This window comes from Echeneis naucrates, chromosome 13, assembly GCF_900963305.1.
Source record: "Echeneis naucrates chromosome 13, fEcheNa1.1, whole genome shotgun sequence".
Taxonomy (NCBI): Eukaryota; Metazoa; Chordata; class Actinopteri; order Carangiformes; family Echeneidae; genus Echeneis; species Echeneis naucrates.
In genome coordinates, this window is record NC_042523.1 from 6,312,936 (window position 1) to 6,331,756 (window position 18,821).

Consider the following 18,821-nt stretch of genomic DNA (forward strand, 5'->3'; position numbering starts at 1 on the left):
AAAGAACTTTCTCAGAAACAGCAACTTCACATTACATCGAAAGCAAGAATTAGATGACCAAAGAGGCCTGATGTGAAGGGACCACAATTACTAATGCAGCTGTCATGACATAAACCCTCTGCCTCCCCTCATGCATTCTCCCAGCCACACCCTGCTGGCTCCTGCTGTACATACAGTCTGAGATTCCTGATAGGACTTCGCTAATGATTGAACTTGGACCAAGGGGGTCTGATGATGATGTTTACATTAATACACCCCTCTTCACAGCTGTTTTTTTTTTTTTTTTATTCCACACCTGGACATATTGCATGTTACAGATGATCAACCATGTGCGCAGAGATTAACGTCCACCAGCTGCCAGATGGCAGGAAAACAACAGCGTGGCTGCAATCTGGATGGGCTGGAGAAAAAGTTCGAGATGAGCTTTTCTCACAAACAAACAGCAGGGAGATATGTTGGCGCTACAACTGCTCAGCCCACAGATACGATGAGCTAAAATAACCCATGGAGTAGTGAACTACTACTGCTGCTTTGATGGACAAGCGTTAAGAGCCACCTTTAAGAGTTATTATTTTCTGTGGTGGTTTTGGTTTTAAATGGCAACAGATCATAGTTTCTGTGAGTCAGGGAAATCTGGGGTTTGATGGTAAACATCTCTTGGCCCACACAGATGCAGTTTTCCATATGAATATTAATGCATATGAAACATTAAAATTAGACTAGATCTGAGACTTTGTCTATGGTTCCACCAGTAGATTCTTTTTTTTTTTTTTTTTTTTTTAATTATTGGTAGCTCATTTGGTTACTAACTTAGAAAATGGTCAATATCCAGGGTATTTCAATCATCTTGAAAACAAGGCAGAGGGAGAGATGAGACCCCTTCTTTAACAAAACAAATGAAGAGAAAAATCAATAGCGCTCTCAGACACTGTGTCCATCTATTTGGCAGGGATGTTCCTATTCCACTCTCTCAAGTAACAAAGACGGAAAAAAACACCATCTCCAATGAGATCATGCGTCAAGACCTCTATTGTTGATTTTCTTTTTTTTTTTTCTTTTTCTGAAAACTAAGATTCAAACTGTTCCAAATAATACAAGAAAGCTAAGTGGGAGGAAAAACAAATGGGAAGTGTGATTGCCTTTTGTTTTGTCATGCTGATATGCCTTAAACATTTGTACAAATTCCCATTTAAATGAACGCAGTATTAGTTCACTACGAACATATTCTACTCTATATACTGTCATTATTACACAGTTTATTCTGTAAAGTTGGACATCATGTAAACATAAAGGCAAGCTCTTCAACTTGTTTATGCTCTCTGATTAACAGTCCAAGTCCAGTCCATCTCTATAAAGCAAAAAAAAAAAAGAAAAAAAAGCAATGCGTCGTAATTTAAAAGCAAGGCCAGCAAGTGTTTGGCAAGTTTTACTTCATAATAAAGATTTGATATTTAAGCTTTAATAAAGACTTAATTAACTGACCAAATGTTTTGATCTTTTTATGATATTTCCAGTAATGTCTGAGAAATTAATGTAAATCACAACAATATAATGTAAATCATGCAATATGGCCACATGCAACATATAACTAACAGAAAATGCATTTTTTTTTTTTTTTGCTAAGAGGAAAATGCACCACAACGATGTGACACACTGTTTACACTGTAAGCGCTCCGATGCTGCAGAGACAACCCGACCAACAAATCATCTTATCCAGCCTTATAGGATCGTGTTTGCTTGTGATGAGATCCACCAAAAATAATTTGACATTTTGTCTTGTGAAAATTGAATACAAAAATCATTCCAACTGAAATCCCAATCGTAGTATCTGCCAACACAACTGCCCTACTGCCTAATACTGGATCCACCAAGCAACTGCTTGAATATTTTAATTTAAGAAATTAGCAAAAGCAGATCAAAAGCAGAGTTCTTAGCTGAACAGCAGAAAAAAAAATGTGTTGTTTAAGTAACTGTAGGTCACTTCAGTCTGTTTGATATATTTTTCTGATTTAATACTTTGGCCGGATTAACAAATGACAAAAGCGCTAGAAAGAAGAGAAAATCAGTGGTAAGACTGGTAAGATGGAGAGACAAACAGGGACATCAGCAGAGGGATAGGGCGACAGGGACGGGTCAAAGTTTCCTACCATGGTTGTCATCGGACTGGTTGAACCCACACAGCTGGCAGATTGAGCGGACCCACTTGTTCATCTCTTCCTCAGTTTCGGCTACAAGATAAAAGGTGCGGTCTGAGGTCTTGATGTCAAACACAAAGCTGTCCTGGAACTCCTTCCTCTTAAAGGTCAGGCCAGCATCCACCTGCTCACAGCAGTGCAGGTCAATGACCCGGATGGGCTTCTTGGAGTGGTCGTTCTTGTAGTACTCAAGAACATCAGGGTCACCGCTCATGCGGCCACTGCGAAGTATAAACCAACGCTTCTTCCATGCCTGGGAAATGAGATGGAAAGGTAAGAAAATGAGCACAGTTCATCAAAAGACAGAACTCACCCTGAGAGCCAGTGCCCCTTTTAGCAAAATGATTTTGTGGCAACACAGCAAACAGCTGGACTTGGGTTGTTTTCTTAACTGTTGATCAAACATACCTCAGAGAAACTAAGGTCTGCGAACTTGAGCAGGTTATTGTGCTTTAGCGTGCATGCGGTTATGTGTGTGGTTAGTCTTTGTGTGTGCTCGTCTGTGCTTGTGTGTGTGCGTGCATGTGTTGGAGGCTGTCGAGCGGTGGGGAGGGCGCAGCAGGTGTTTACTCCCTCCCAACGCATTTCCTGTGCTGATATCCCTCTGTGAGCTAAGAGAGAGGCATAACTCCTCTACGTTGACTTCATCGCACAGCTCCAAGCTCCTCCCCCTCCCACAACTGGTGAGTGACACCAGTTTGGCCCAACCAAAGTCACACTACAGCTGAATCTGATTATATCACTGGAGCTGGAGTTTCCTCGGAGAGTGTAAATAAACATGCCATGTCAAAAGCTGCATGAGTACATGCTCCGACAAAGGCGAGCCATTATGATGCAATAATGGGAAAGATACCGCGTAACTTGTTGATTTCACACTGATAACACCTCTGATGTATTTGTCAAATAGGAAAGCACAAAGGAAGAACAGTGGCCTTCATTTCAACAGCTCCATACGTTTTCCCAGCGGCTGCTTTAAAGGGACTCTGTGTTCTCTGTGCTCAGAGACAAAAGAGGAAGATAGACCAGGAAGGGAAAGGGGGCGGGGGGAGTAAAGGGTTGGAGGGTTGAGGGAGGAGGGGAAGGGGGTTCTTGGACATCTGCCAGTGATGCACTTCCGCCAGGCCATGTCCCTAACATGCAGGCTGCTGACACACAGGATCCTGCAGGCCCCCTTCTCCCTCCATTAGCACAGACCCACCCCACACACCACACACACACCGCCCACGCCACGACCCACGCCACTGACTCCCCACGTACAGATGCACAAGTCTGTGTGTTTTCCACAAAGGTACACCTGATGTGCTCAGGAAACATTGATGCTAAATCAATGATGGCTGACGCATTTTGATTTCATCATTATGTTGTTATACATTCAGGATGACAGTGCCATCAGATTCATCTTTAATATTACACCTACGCTTTTCCTGCTGAGACAAAGCAAAGTGGTGTACAGTAAGTAAACAAAGCGTCTTCAGACCTGCTCAGGTCATGGCTGCGTGTTTTTTTTTCACCGCTTCAATCAATTGAAGAGTTGGTGGTGCCTTGAGATTCATTTAGGGCTTTTAATGAGGGAATTTTTCACTGCTATCCTTCAACTATTTTCCTGTTTCTGCAAAATACTCCTGCAAATAGTGATGTCTGCTTGGCATCTTAAAATTTCTTATTTGGACTAAGTCACTGTAGGAAAAACAAAGTTTTATTTTCCTTTCGAAATTCAACATACCTAAGAAAAAACATGCCTTCTTTTTGGCAGGAAGTGCAGATTTTGATGTTATCTTCAGCGTGTAGCTAAAAAGTTCCTGAGATGTTGGGGTATAAGGCTTTTTGATTTCATTCTCTGTTAGTCTGACACACTGATAAAAACTGGAGCCAGTATAGCATTAATGATGTTGATAGTGGAGACTTTCTGGTGTGTCCATCTTTCCAGCAACCTGAGTCTCAGGAGGCACGCAAACAAACAAAATAAATAAATAAAAGCAAAGAAAAATTACAGGCTTAATCACACGGCTTCACTAGCTCTGCAGTTGTGGGAAAACTATGCATGAGGTCATTTCTTACGATGGGAGGTTGTTATGAATGTTCACTAATGCTGATTACGCTGGTAAAGGGTGTGGGAGAACAGTGTTACTCCTCAAGTTTCCATCTAAAGGATTCCACTGGACTTTGAACTTCCTTATTTCATCAAAATACAGTCATCACACTACTCCATAGAAACAGACACAAAACAGAGCAGAGTTTTGTTTTGTTTTGTTTTTTTTCTTTTTTCCATGTCCACAGAGCTCGTTGGTCCTGTGCCATTACACCATTCAGATAGAATCGCCATAACTCTTGCAAACCCCATTTAAATATTATTGCCTTTTCTGGAAAGAGAGCGCATCAGTTAATTGAAACTTGGAGCAATGCCCAGTTTCAAGAGGTCAGTGTGACCCAGCTGGGTTATTCCTGGCATCCTTCAGCTGCGGCCAGCATATTAACCCAAGACAGCAACAGCTCTCAACCACAGAGGAAAGACAACTCATTTAGGGCCTTTTCATACTAAAAATAGAATGAGTATTTCCACCGGAAAAGTAGTTGCTGCCTAATTCAAAAACCAAATCATTTACATAACTACCTCGCAGAAATCACGCATGGAAAATGAAGGAAAACATCAGTGATTCAATTTCAAATCAGCGTTTTTCAGCAGCACAACTGGCAGTGGAGTTCCCCCCCCTCACTCGCTCTCATGCACCCTTTTAAATTTGAGCAAACTTTACTGGCAAAGTAAATCATGGGGGAGGAGAACACAACAAAATGAGCCAACCCACCCACCGCCTGTCCTACAGAGCATGTCTAAGCCCATCGATCACTGTCTGGGCGCATGGGAAGTGAGGGCTGAAGCTGTAAAACTAGGCTGAACTCTCCCAGCTCTCCGACGTTCCCCTCCCCCTCGTTGCTTTGGTTTAGACTACATCACTGTTCAAGGAAAAAAAAAAAAAAAGCAGAGGAGTGCAGGGAGAGTGGGGGGGGGGCACAACCTAGACACACTGCCCTTGTTAACAACTGGACTGGACAGTCCACTGGACCGCTGAAAGGGTTGGGAGGCAGGACGACGATCGCACCCGCAACTAACGCGATTATCAAAGGGCTGCGTTATTGTGGGGGGAAAACACTGCAAACCACACGGGACATGTTGTTCCCCTGATGTACTGGCATTTGTTCGTCGTGTTCTTGCAGTCAATGTGCTGTCTTTCCACAGACTAGATCAAAGTCAAATAAAGGTCAACTCTGAGCAGAAAACTTTGCACAAAAATTCTACTGTCAAAGAGGGAGGCCAAAAGAATGAAGTTCTGGCTTGGACTCGAGCTCTCAACTGCGCGCTGAGAAACAACAAAACAATTACCTGCCCCCGCAAGAAGCTCTTCGCATCCGTATTGATGACCACACATCAGCTATCCTTTCAGTTTTATTAAAAAGAGCTCACCTTGTTCCAACACATTGGTCCTGTGTGGATGGCAGCCAGCTACAGATGCTGGGAGACTGGAGTGTGGTACAAAGCATGACATGGGTGCATCTATTTTTGATGACTGGGAAGGAAAACATCTAATAACAAACTGCGCAAAAACAATCTTTTGAGAGAGCGGGCGTCTAAATACGGGATCAAAACTAACTGGTCTGGCCAATTCCTTTTGTTTCTCTGCGTGTTGATAAGTCGGCATGCTTTCTCTATTTCTGGCTGTAGGCAAAACAACGACGCTGTGGGAAAACAAACAATTTAATACAAACGCTTAAAAGTGAGCAGAAATGAGAGGGGTATGTGCTGACAGTCCATGGCATTCTAGCACATTTTAGAGGATGCAGCAGCAATTCTTTCTACGCGCACATATCTAATGCTGTAACGCTACAAAAACAGGCCCCATCCCACCTAATTCATCAATCTGCCCTCCGAGCGCCATTGACGGATGAACCTTCAGATGGTTGTGGCTTAAACAATTATCCAAGGTGTACCTTACAGCAGTGGAGCAATACAGTGTGTGTGTGTGTGTGTGTAGTAGTAGGCTTTGTCAACAGGCTTTGCTGATAAGCATCAGTCAACATGTTTTAAATGTGCATGAGCATACAGCCAAACTAAACACATATGTTTTCCAAGTTAAAAGGTTATACTGGTCCTGTTTACCTCTCTGCCTATTAAAGCAGGGGAGGTGACAGCGGGTTGTTGTCGCCGATTCTGTCCTCTCTGCATTACGTGGTGCTGTAGTACACGTGCTACCCAGCTGCACAAACACCGGCACTGTGGCACTGTGGAAGAGCCGTGCAGCCACCTTGATTGTGTACATTTTTCTCTTCTATGAGCAGCTTGTGTGAAAAAAAAAAAAAAAAAGCCCCACGCTGTGGCGCAGCGATTTACCTCTTGCGACTCCCGAGTGCTCGGCTGCAGTCAGGCCGGACGCCTCGGGCAAACATGTCTCCCGTTTTAATCTGAGCGACAGCACATCAGCGTTCATGCTCACACACACATACACACACACACCAGCGCTGTGATCAGGCTGCATAGACATACACTGGCTCCAGGCCATTACTGCTTAATTACAGTAAAAGGTAAGCTGAGAGTGATCCCCTCAGTGCTCCGAGGGATAGGACTGAGCATGCACAGAATTAAGATGGAGGAAAAGTGGACAAAGGAAAAGGACATTTCAAGAGCTTTGTGAAACATAAGTATACTTTCATTTTACAGCTCTGGCGTTAACTCATTTTATTATGCATACTGTAAAGCTGCTGATGTCATCAACGATGACGCCAATGATGAGAACAACTGCTCATGAGTTAGCATGTTACAGCTTTTGATTCCAATCACCCTGACTGGTTACTGACTCTAAAAACTAAAAAGCCCACCCATAGCTGTTGTAAGTGGGCGGTGCTTCGTAGCTTCTCTGAGTTCATGAAGAACAAAAGAGGCATGTTTAGCACATCGGTGATTTCATCTCTTGTCCTTTCTTTTGGTTGAATGACGCCAGAATTTCACCCTGCCACAAAACACCCCTCAATCATCAGTGATAAACACTTCGCATTGCATGAATCGAAAAGGTTGGACTGTTAATAATGGCTACAGTTGTATGAGTGAATGACTAAGTGATGAGTGATTCTGCTTAATTCGCTGAGGAGGGACAGAGCTGGAGGGACAATGACGACAGAGCCCTGATTATCTAGTCCTAATCAATGGTGGGCCACACGTCAGCCCACATTCCAGGAACAGATGGGTGTTTTAGCAAGCAAGAGAATGGGTTTCATTTAAGTTTGATTTTCACGCAGCACAAAAACAATACTTCCCAAGGTTTCATAGTCTGAAGCGGTACATTTCTCCAGAACAGAAAATGAAGCTACTTAACCCTTCATGTAGGAACTAGGTGTCATGTCATGTATTTGCTGAGATGACATGAGTTTATGTAACTCCGGGCTTAGATAAACCACAAGTGGATGTGAGAGAGCATGCGGAAGTTCCGTGGACACCTTACAGTTTACAGAGGGGTTCACATCACAGCTCAGAGTGAGACGTTAAGCAGACAGCCCTCCGAGACAACGTTTACAATGCAAGTTTCTGGAGCATTTCCAGTGAATTGAGGTCACACAACAAAACAGGAGTCCTAACAGGGTGCCAACAATATGGGGCCCATTTAGCATTTTTCAGCGACTCCAGCCCATTATCTGTCTCAAGTGGTGAAGAGATCCAGATGCTACCGAGGCGCACACAGCTCTGTCCCATCCGTGTGCCACGAGAAGTAAACATGAAAAGATGTTAAACAGGATTGCCGATAGTTTAAGTCCAACGGATGCATTAGAGTGCAGTTATAATTTAAATCAAACCGCTCGGATTTCCCAATAGTAAAAACACTGACCTTGAAAGGCCGGCAGCTGCAAGACATAACACAAGCAGATAAGACCCAAACACGCCAATAAATTCTTGTGTGTTAGCAAAAAAATGGTGCGAAGTTAGCCATGGAGCGCCAAGACGGACAGAGTCCTCTCAAGGGCAGGAACACTCTACTCCTGATGCGTGACTCATGTGTGGAACGGCCAAGTTCTCAATCTCCACATGGACGTGTGCTTTGAAACTCCTTTTAGTGCCTGTAATGCAGAGCAGAATACAAATATAATCCCACACGCTGTCACTTGTGTGATGGCGATGATGATGAAAAGTGATGCTGCATGTGGCACCTAGGGTCTTCACTTCACTGGGGCGATGATCTGAGAAATCATCGGCACATTCGATGAAAAACAACCTCTCCAAAGCTCTCGGTAAATATAATCAGCCTCAATTTGCAGACGAACACTTCCATCATTAGGAAAATGAGTAATCTCTCACCATGTTTCCGTATCGGCAATAGGCCGGGGCTTATTTAGAGTGAGCCCGCCCTGACAGTTTGACTAACGGGGAGCATTATCTTTAATCAGAACTCTTTGTGTCACTTCCCGTGCCTCTGCCATCTGCTGCAGCTCGCACACGTCTGTATGGTGGGCGTGCCGAGAGCCCCTCCGTGCCTTTGATTCCTTCGAAGGTGGTTTAGATGCATGCTATCTACGAAGAGGGGGGAAAAAAAAGTCGAAATATTCAAATTCAAGGGGGAATATCTGACGAGACCACCTCTATTTGCCGCATCATCTTTCCAGCTGAAACACTGCAACGCCTGCGAGGCTTCACCCCTCACCGACCTGTGTGCAGCATTACAGTCAGCCTTAGCATATGGACCTTTGGATGTATGACATCAGCCGACACACTGACAATATATCATGTGCTGTACAGTCCCACAAAGAACATGAGCAACAACGACATAAATCCATGACTAATATTTTCACTAGTGCAATACGGCATGATGGATATGGAGCATACCTAAATAATGCAACCAACGACTGCAACACATACTGTTGTTTAAAAAGGTAGTGTTGGGTTTTTTTTTTTTTTCTTCTTTGTTCTTTTTTTCAGTCTGTCAAAATCAACCTCCAAATGTCTTTGTCTTCTGCCTTAATGTTCCCAGTGAACTACAGGGGTGCCCAAATTATTATAGTGATAGCTGTCATTATTTTATTTTTTATTTTTATTTTTTTAAGCATTTCTTTGAATCCAGGAGAGAGTAGAGAAGGTAGAAATGTGACAGGAGAATTGGGGGCCAGAGAGGATGACATTCAGCAAAAGCTGCTGTAGTAAGGACTCATGGCACTTACTGCAGCAGCCTGATCTTTTTTTTTTTTTTTTTGGTAATTTACTTTTTGATATAAGAAATGCATAATTCAGTTAACATATTACATAATGTGTATCAAGGGCTAAAAGACGGACAGCAGTGCCTGAAATCCATACAAATAGTTCAAGCTCTAAACAGACATCATCTTATGGTCATACACGAACAATTTAAATTCTGCAGCAAGAATGAAGGGGTTAACAGGATATAATACTTTTGCTCGATAAAGTCTGATCTCAGTGGTGATGCAAATTCAACCAATTTTTTCCCCGAAATTGTTACATTTCCCGGTCTAATCTGGCAGGGGAAAAAAAAAAAATCAATCTCTCCATCATGTTATAATGATTCATGACTTCAACCCAATCTTTTATCTTAGGTGTCTCCTTCCTGGTAATGGTCAGCACTAGCAGCCAGCATGAACATCTATATGTCTCCAGAATTTGTAATTCTTTTGTTCCCATGGAACATGAAGGTGATGGGTTTCATTTTCACCACAGTTGCAACCATTTTCTATGCTGATTTTCCTTTATTGCTGGTGTAATAAAAAAAATCTCACCATGTTCTTCCAACCATACTCTGTCCATGTAAGGGAGTAAGTCATTTTCCACTGTTACTCACTGATCTCATCCCATTCTTTCTCTGATAGCATCATTTCAGCCTCTTTTTTCCCCACTTCTGCTTTATGCTGTACCTTTGCAGCAGCCTGTTCATGGCGTGTGCCTTGCCATGTCAGCTACTGGGCTAATAACATAGTATTCATTTCATAATATTGATTTAGTCCTCATTTAATGGCATTCAAATTGATTAGTCTAAATTCTCATAAAAGGTAACTATAAAAAATTATTCTTGGAATTAATTTGAATTAACTGATTAAATTCAGATAATTCGGTCTGACTTAATTTTTATAGTCCGCTAGAATATTCAACTCACAATGTGATTTCATTACAAAAATGTAGTGATATATTTTTTTGATACATATGACAGGATGGGGACAGAACATAAACATTACAACTGATGATGTCTGTATGTAGTTTCACTTGCCATTTCAAAATGTGTGTAAGCAGACATACATCACTGACTATAGAGAAACTTCATATCTGACCAAATTTTCTGAATGGCATTAAAATGCCTTTCAACTACAGACACAAGTCATAAGAGTCTTATTAAAATGATCAAGTTCAAATAACTGTATGGCTTTGAGTTGTGAACGTAATTGATGGCTATCATTGGGTTTCACTTGAAAATCCTGTTTGCACATGTCAGTGATGTGCATCACTGTCTCTTCCAGTCTGGATGTCATTGTGCTATTTTGTCTCCCTGCATTCCAGTGAATGTCTGTATTTGTGTACTGGTTGAATTCTGCAATTTATTCTTAACTCAGCTTCAGCTGCAATAAATTTCAGTTCCTACAGCTGAAGTACAATGACTCATCACTGTCTGGATTTTCAGAGGGAAACAAATCTCTCTTCTCAGCAAAGCTGTTATGAAATAGAGCTTTTCACAATAAGAGTTTAACGCCCTAACAAAATATTCTGTTTATTGAAACACAATTCACTTTCTACAGTTTAGTCAAACTGATTTAAATATGACATCTTAACAGTTGCCTTTCCATAGTCTCACTCCTTTCAAAATCTACAACTATAGGTATTGTGTGTGTCTGTAGCTGTTTTCAGTTTGACTTCTATAACCACCTGTACTACAACCTCAGCCAGGACGCCCTTTGTACCCCCTTACAAACTATGTCACCAGAACAAAGTGTTTCACATGAAACGGAAAGATGGCATATATCAGATTACAAAACAATAAGATAACACACACACACACACACTCACACATATGTAGGAAACATCATATCAACCTTTGACCACGTTGAAATAAAAAGACTAAGGCTGTTTTTCAGACAAATCTTTCACAGATGCACACTATCAAAATTTTGACTGGCATTGAAACTTGCATGGTCATTATGTCTGCATGTTTCCATTAGTGACCTGTTGTGCCTCACCTGATGCTCACAGGGGCTTGAAAGCCTCCCTGGATTACCTTTACTGCCACTCAAAAGTGTAATAAGCATGAGAAAAATGAAAAGGTTAGTTATTTTCTAATCTAAACAAGATAATTAATGTTGAACCTGATACTAGTCCTTATCCGGAATCTTACTCACTCTGCTGTAATAAGAACTCTAACATGGATTACCCAATACAGCAAAATGTATTGTCTCATCCTCAACCAACCCTGAATTAAGACCTGACAGGTCCAGTAGTGTTTCAGCCTGTACATAAATGTATGAGTGCTGTGGAGAATCTTTTGTTTTAGTTTTATGAGCATTTCCTTTTGTTGTTGTTGTTTTGTTTTGTTCTATTACTCCCCTACGAGCTGTATCCTTAATAGAGAAAAAAAGTAAAACAACAATATATTTAAATTCCCCCTTTTCCCTTTAATGGATTTATGCATCTACCCATGTTGGTGCCAGTGGTTTAAGTGTTTGTGGCTGTAATAAAATTTGTTTTAATAATCACTCAACAAAAAGGAAATGTCAACCTCTTTGTGAGGGACACATTTAAAAGGTAATCAGAACGTGAAATGTGATGTGGTGAGATGCGATGATAAAAACCTTTTGGTGTTTTGTATTTAAAAAACAAAACAAAACAAAAAAATTGACTTTTTACTCCAAGGTGACTGGTGGGAATTTCAAGAAATGCATCTGAAAGGACGCATCTACTGTCAAACAGTTGTGCTCTGGGGGGGCGGTATCAAACAGTCCCTGGAAGCTCTCAGGTGTCAGTTAATGCTCCGACTGCGTCGGTCAAAAGGAGCATGTGTGCTCAGTCACCCATGGGTCAATAAATGCCAAAACTGAAGGTTGCCAATGACCTTTGGTGTCACACAGAACAAAGACACAAGCTCCCCCTGAATCCTCAGATGTCACCACTGGCATTCAGACCTTTGAACATAATGACAACCTGTAGTTGAATACATTTTTGCATCATTCCCAGCTCTACGTCTGCCAGGCAGTAAGCTGAAAGGCATTCCCAGTGAATCCATCACAACTGCAGAGCCCATTTTCTTCTGAAGGCCAATCTAATGACAATCATATGACATGTAAGCTTCAGCTAGAAGCATGATTCCTGTATACGACTTAATGCTTGGAGCCAGTCAGCAGCGCTTAACTAGATCTCTCTTAGCGTAGATAAAAATAAAATGGAAAAAAAAAAAAAAAAGCAAAACACTTCAGCAGAAGAATTCTGCACTTTCACACTACTACCACTACATGCTATATTTAGTAGGGATTAAAAACGCACCATTGGGTGGACATGAAACAAAACAAAAAAAAAATACTGTATGTGTAACCAGTGGCCATTTTATTATGCTCCCATAAACTACAGTTTATATATGCCAAATCAACTATTCACTTATGTTCTCATATTCACAATGTTTTCCAGACTGATAATGATTTATAATGTCTGCATCAGCAAATTCAAAAATGGATCCATCCAAGAAGTTGTTGAGATCAGCTGCTTATGATGCATGTTGTTGTAGTTGGACTCATCTTTTTTATTTGGAGCACCATTAAATGAAACCATCTCCCCTGTGATAGTGAGAGCTCAGCAAACAAGGACAGACAGATATTATTACTGCTACACAAGAAACTAGAGATACTCCCTCGTGGCTGTATGCTTCAGCCAGCCAGACAAGTTTGCAGTTTACATCCAGAATAAAACATATGTAGTAAAGATTATTAATAGAAGCAAAGGGATGTAATTAAAAAGGGTATGAAGCATCATTTTTGGAAGTTATCACACGGGGAAACCAAAAATAGTCAAACGCAAACGGGATGTTTCACACATCTTCAATAGCAGCACAGTAAATCTCTCAGAGATTGAAGCCAAGTGTCCAAGATTACTATTAACGCTTCAGTAACCAAGCAAATGTGAAATATAGTCTCCTATCCAAATTTTCCATTTTGCTCAAACTTTGAATAAGTGCCAGAAAAGTGTTTCTGTAGAATATTACAATTGCAGAGTGAGGCTGACTTTTATGAGTTATGACCTACAACATGTTTCTCAGGGCACAGTGACTTTGACCTTTGACCGCCAAAATCTAATCAGTTTGGTTTGAGCTCAAGTGAATATTGGTGGAAAAGTTGAAGAAATCCCCTGGAGACATTTCTGAGATATTGCATTAGCAAGAGTGAGATGGATGGAAGGATGGACAGGCGACCCACAAATGCAATACCCCCAGCCATGACTGTCACTGCCATGGAGGCAAAAAATCTGTGGGATGTAATTTCCCTCTGAATGACACTATTTTAAGACCTTTTGATACTATCTAGATATGGAAATACATTTATACACTTACAAACCAAATAAATTTCTTTCCCTCTCGTAGGACATCTGTCATTGCACTTCCTGTAGGTACCATCCAAAGGAAGTCTGGCATCTGCTATTGGGACAATAATTAAGTTTTGGGCAGAAAACACAAAGGCTTCAGCAGAGTTCATGGCACAGGACAGGATATTATGACAACAATTCAAACACGGCCACCATGACGTTTTTACAATGAATGGGAAAGAATGGAGGACCTTAGGGTTGGGGAAGAAAGAGCTTAGAAAGGATGTAAGCAAGACTTTGATACATTTCTTTAAAATGCACCTGATTGCGGTTTCAGACTGCTGACACCACAAAAAAGCAATATGAGGAAAGAAAAACTGAGGAGGTTTTATGTTTTACACACACACACAAAAAAGACCCTCAGCAAAGTACTTGGCTAATTGAATCAACTTCATATTAATCAACGGATTAACCAATGAAAATGAACTCAGGCTTCAGCCATGTGTCAGTCACAAGGATGCCTTTAGGTGAACACACTGAATGATAATAAACTAATCTGACTTTGATACTGCAGTCATATAAACACCCCAGTTTTGTAGCTTCTGGGGAAAGGCCCATATGAGGGCCCACAGATAAAGTGGAACAAGGAAAATGTCTGTTTGAGTGCTGGGTGTCTGTCAAAGCAGGAACTGGGAGGCGTTCTCAGTTGACCTCTGAGGGCAAGGACTTCCCAAAGCCCCTCTGCAAAACAACAGTAGACCCGGCAGCTGACAGTGGGACACAGGCGGCGGCTGCTGCTCCTCCACTATGCCTGCCTTGAAAACTCTCTGACCCCCCCCCCCCCCCTTCCTCTTTCCCCTCTTGTGTACCATGCACAAGGACAAGATGGTAAAGCCTCTTTGGAAATGGCTGCAGGAGAAAGCAGAGGCAGCAGCTATCACCTAGCCGATATGATCTGTCTGGAATGTGGCAATGCTTTACTGTATGTGAACAGACACGTTCATGATTTCAGATACAACTACGGACAGAGGCAAAGGTTTAGGCAACAGTAGCTTGATCCCGACCTGAGAACAGGAATTAAATTGCTTACAGTGTGACACGTCAAACGTGTGATTCATATTGTGCATGCAAAGTAAGGTATGATTCATTTCGATGACTTGTTAAGCATATGTCAACATTGGAAGTAAGACAGAAATGCCTCCTCTCCCAGTCTTTAGCTTTATAAGATATCTTTTTTTAACTTCCTTTGTTCATGACAAGTCAAGGAAGCCAAATGTCTGCAGACGAATTTTCAGCAGTGTATTCATTTGATGGGGTGCAAGCAGCTACAAAAAAAAAAGGCAGATTTGGAGGTTAATGTAGCATGACACAATGAAGCAGATTGTCTGACCACTGACCGGTGAGGAGAATAACCTGAGTGGGGCTATGCAAGAGGCGCTGGGTAAGTGCTGGATTAGTCTGTTGTTTTCATGTTCCTTCTGCTTATTCTGGACATTGTTCAAAAAAAGCAACCGAGGCCACTCCCACCTGAAAAACACTGCCCACCTCTGGAGCCTCAATCAGCTCCCAAGAAGAGATAAACTCTGACCAAGTAATTCATTTAGCAGCCCTGAGACAAAACTGTACGACAACTTTCTTAGGAGACACGCAGCATGGCTAAATAGTGACTACATGTAACGCTCTTGTCACATGTTCCGCGGTGGCGGGAGGCAGGGGGGGACAGGGCACGGTGAAGTGCATGTTTATCATGTGTTAGAGCAGCAAGCAGCTGTTGAAGTGAAAAGTGAGCCACTGCATTTAGTAAGTCACATTTTTTTTAATTAGTCAGAAAACATTTAACCAGGACAAGTCGTGCTGGTTACTGAGTTTAGGCATGTTGCCTCCTGTCTTCGCCACCAGTTGCATCTAGACTTCAACTGCCACCAGTGTATTGCTTGCGGACTTTGCATATCATTTGCATGCCAAACCTACTGTGGTAGTACCAGTTTTTACTCTCTCCTAACTCTGCAATGGATTGTGCGCTTCATTTAGCACAAATGGTTGCAGCACATTTTCGGAAACTGTATGTAACAGGAAAAACACACATATATGTGAATGTACATATATATTTGACAAGCTACTGATTAACTGGATTTGGAAGGACTTCATGTTAGAAAGAGGTGGAATATTGACAGGGAATGTGCTGTTAAGGATTAAAACAGCTTTTCATTGTTGTAAATAATCTCCTGAAGGAGCAACAACAGTGGGAACTGGTGTTAAACGTGTCACACTGAGCTCAGAACAACACATTCCTCACATCTCCTCAGCTCATTGCAATATAGCGACAGATCAAGCCTGCTGCTACGAGAAAAACACAACACACCTTCAGACTGGAATGTCAGGGAGTAGTACACTGAAAATATTCCTCAGCACTGAGACATCAACAATGTCAGATGACAGCGAATCTAGCGAGTAAATGGCCCCGATTGTCCGTAGCCTGACTTTAAGTGGAAGGAATTTCTGATGGACAGATTATCGCATTCACAAGTCTGCCTGTTCTGGATGCTCCATCTCATGACACTGTTTTCTTGCTGAGGCCAAGTGTGTGTGTACTTGTTTGCAGGTTATTGCTCAGGGTGAACAGCAGGGTGAGAAGGGCTGAGAGGCTGCTCCCTGCTCTCTTGCCTGAGGAGGGCCATTATCTTAGCTCCATTATGCCTTACGAGGGCTTTCTCTCCTGTTTATACAGCACTCCTATGAACAAAGCAAGTTTTTTCCTCTGTACTATTGCAGCTGCTGTTCCATACTGACCGTGGTGGTCTCTATGTAAACATTAGCCAGCTTTAAGTGGAAGACAATGAGGAAATCACAGGACAAAAGCGGAGTGGAGGGGGGGGGGGGGGGGGGGGTTACATTTGAAGAAATTCAAGGATGGATTTCCAGATGAAACAGAGAGATGACATCATGGTAAAGTCAGCTAGTAGGAACATGGAGGAGCCTGGTAATGCAACACCATACATAAACAGTGGACAGCTGTATTTACAGGAGATTGTCTCATGGTTCTATCTGCCTCCATAAATCCTATTATCTGATTTGCCTCCATTCGCCTGTCCAACACCCAGCAAGAGGCTATAGCAGCTTTGGCTTATACAGCCTTATCAAAGCACTCAAATGCCGGGCAGCGATCACCATTGGTGTGACACCGCTGCTCAGCTTGGCCAAGATGAAAATTGGCCCCATCAATGCTGGATTAGATATTACCTCATCATGATTGGATAAAGCAAAATGGCAGTTATGTGGCAGTTTGTTTGTGTGTGTGTGTGTGTGTGTGTGTGTGTTTGTGTGTGAGAGCTATTCAGCCAAAACTACAGACAGCTGTTGGGTATTACACTGACTTACCTCTGTGTTGTCATAGGACCTCACAGAGTGTGCGTGTGCCCCCCACCAACCCCGAAACGGAAGACTGAACAAAACTGAGACTGGATTTCAGAATAATAAATAATATCTGGTGTCTCCCATGGGTCATTAAAAAAAATACAGATGGGAGTGGGATGCACCTGCTACAACAGGACTTGAAATACTTCTTTGAGATGCTGACGAATAATAAAAGAAAAGGAGATATAAAACTTGACTCAGCAGCAGGACAACAGTGGAGATCGGCTCCAACTCAGGGAGAAACCAAAGCGAAAGTGTGATCTTACTTACATATCTCCTCAGCTTCTTCTCCGGGGGGGACTTCCTCAGCCAGCCTTGGAAGATGATTTCTCCGCCGCTCATGTTTGTTTTGTTTTGGGTTTTTTTTTTTTTTTTTCTTCAGTTGTGTTTTGTTAGGTTTTTCTGTTTTGTTTTGTTTTTTGTTGTCACTGTTTGCAGTTTCCTGTTGCTCTCAACAGCCGCCGTCTGTCACTAGTACATGTCGGCTCTCCCGAAGCGTCGCCTCGTCTCAAAGTGCCGTCGGTGCTGTCGTTTGGCTCCGGCTGCTGCAGCCCGCTCCCCCCATTGGAGAGGAACAATTTAGAGGAGGGCAAGTCGAAGATGTTGGCCGCCTCTCCTGCCGGTACAGGGCGCGAAAAAAAAGAAAAAAGAAAGAGGAAAAGATGCCCTTGGTAAAGCGGAGAGGGAGGGATCGGGGGTGTTGGAGAAACAGGCGCAAAATCGGCTGTTGGGGAATTACGCGCGGCCAGCTGACGGGGCGCTGCGGCTGAAGAGAACTGATGCGGGCTGAGGAAGTATCTCAGGGTGTCTGCAGTTTGTTTTCCCAACTCTCACCACGCCCACTGGGCAGAAAGAGAGGGACGGGCTGCACTGGGGATGAAACAGGATGGGGAAAGCTGCTGCTGCTGGTGGTGCCGCTCCTGCCATCAAGGAGTTCCAAGATCTACAAAGAGCTGAAATCATTTCCCGAGATCATCCACTTCTTCATTTGTATACTTTGCCGCAGCAAAAAGTTGTTAGTTAAAGCACTGTCATGACAGATACCGTCCAAGTCTGCCTGCTTCCAGATTCAAAAATAAAACTCGAATATATTAAATCAAAGGGTATAATCGGTTATATCTAACCAAGAGGATGGGTTGTAAATATTTCCCATTCTTTGAATACATGATTATATTTAGAAGAGTCAGCAGCTGCGGTTGTGAAGTCATATTTTCCCACTTAGTGGAAATGGGGAAAAAAGCACCATCTTGTGGAAATTTGACAGTTGCTCTAAAAAGCAGCACTGTTTTAATGGTCGCTGCGGAGGTAGAAGAGACCTTTCATGGAACTGAACGCGTTCCTATAGTGGTTAAATTTTGACGTGTAATTGGAGATATCAAAAATGGCTGTTTTCATTCATAAGTCTGACTGATGATTACACATCAATAAACGAACAAATGTAAAATGTTGAATATTGTATTTATTAAATGTTTGCAAGACAAAAAAAAATATTTCGCTGACAGAATAAATATATTTGAATTGAAATTTATAGAAGACAAGAATGGGAAAATCTAGGGAACGGAATCACGTCTTTTATGTTGTCAACCCCCAGAATGCATTGCAGAAATCGCTCAAATCCCAGTCCAAAGCCTCCATGAGGGACAGAGCCGAACCGTCTCAAATCCAGGTACCTTCAA

At 42.2% G+C, this 18,821-nt stretch overlaps 1 protein-coding gene across 2 annotated transcripts in view; it reads right to left on the reverse strand.

Moving 5' to 3' along the window:
- The window catches only part of LOC115052653 (probable asparagine--tRNA ligase, mitochondrial), a 37,881-nt gene that overhangs the window by 14,008 nt on the left and 5,052 nt on the right, over positions 1–18,821 (reverse strand). Inside the window, exons 7-8 of one of the 2 annotated variants that reach the window (XM_029516901.1) lie at positions 17,416–17,482; positions 2,148–2,448 (exon numbers count right to left, since the gene is read on the reverse strand). In XM_029516901.1, coding sequence (XP_029372761.1) covers positions 2,148–2,448; positions 17,416–17,482 — 368 coding nt within the window. Of the gene's footprint in view, positions 1–2,147; positions 2,449–17,415; positions 17,483–18,590; positions 18,816–18,821 lie in introns of those variants that run through there. The other variant, XM_029516902.1, reaches the window with a different exon arrangement.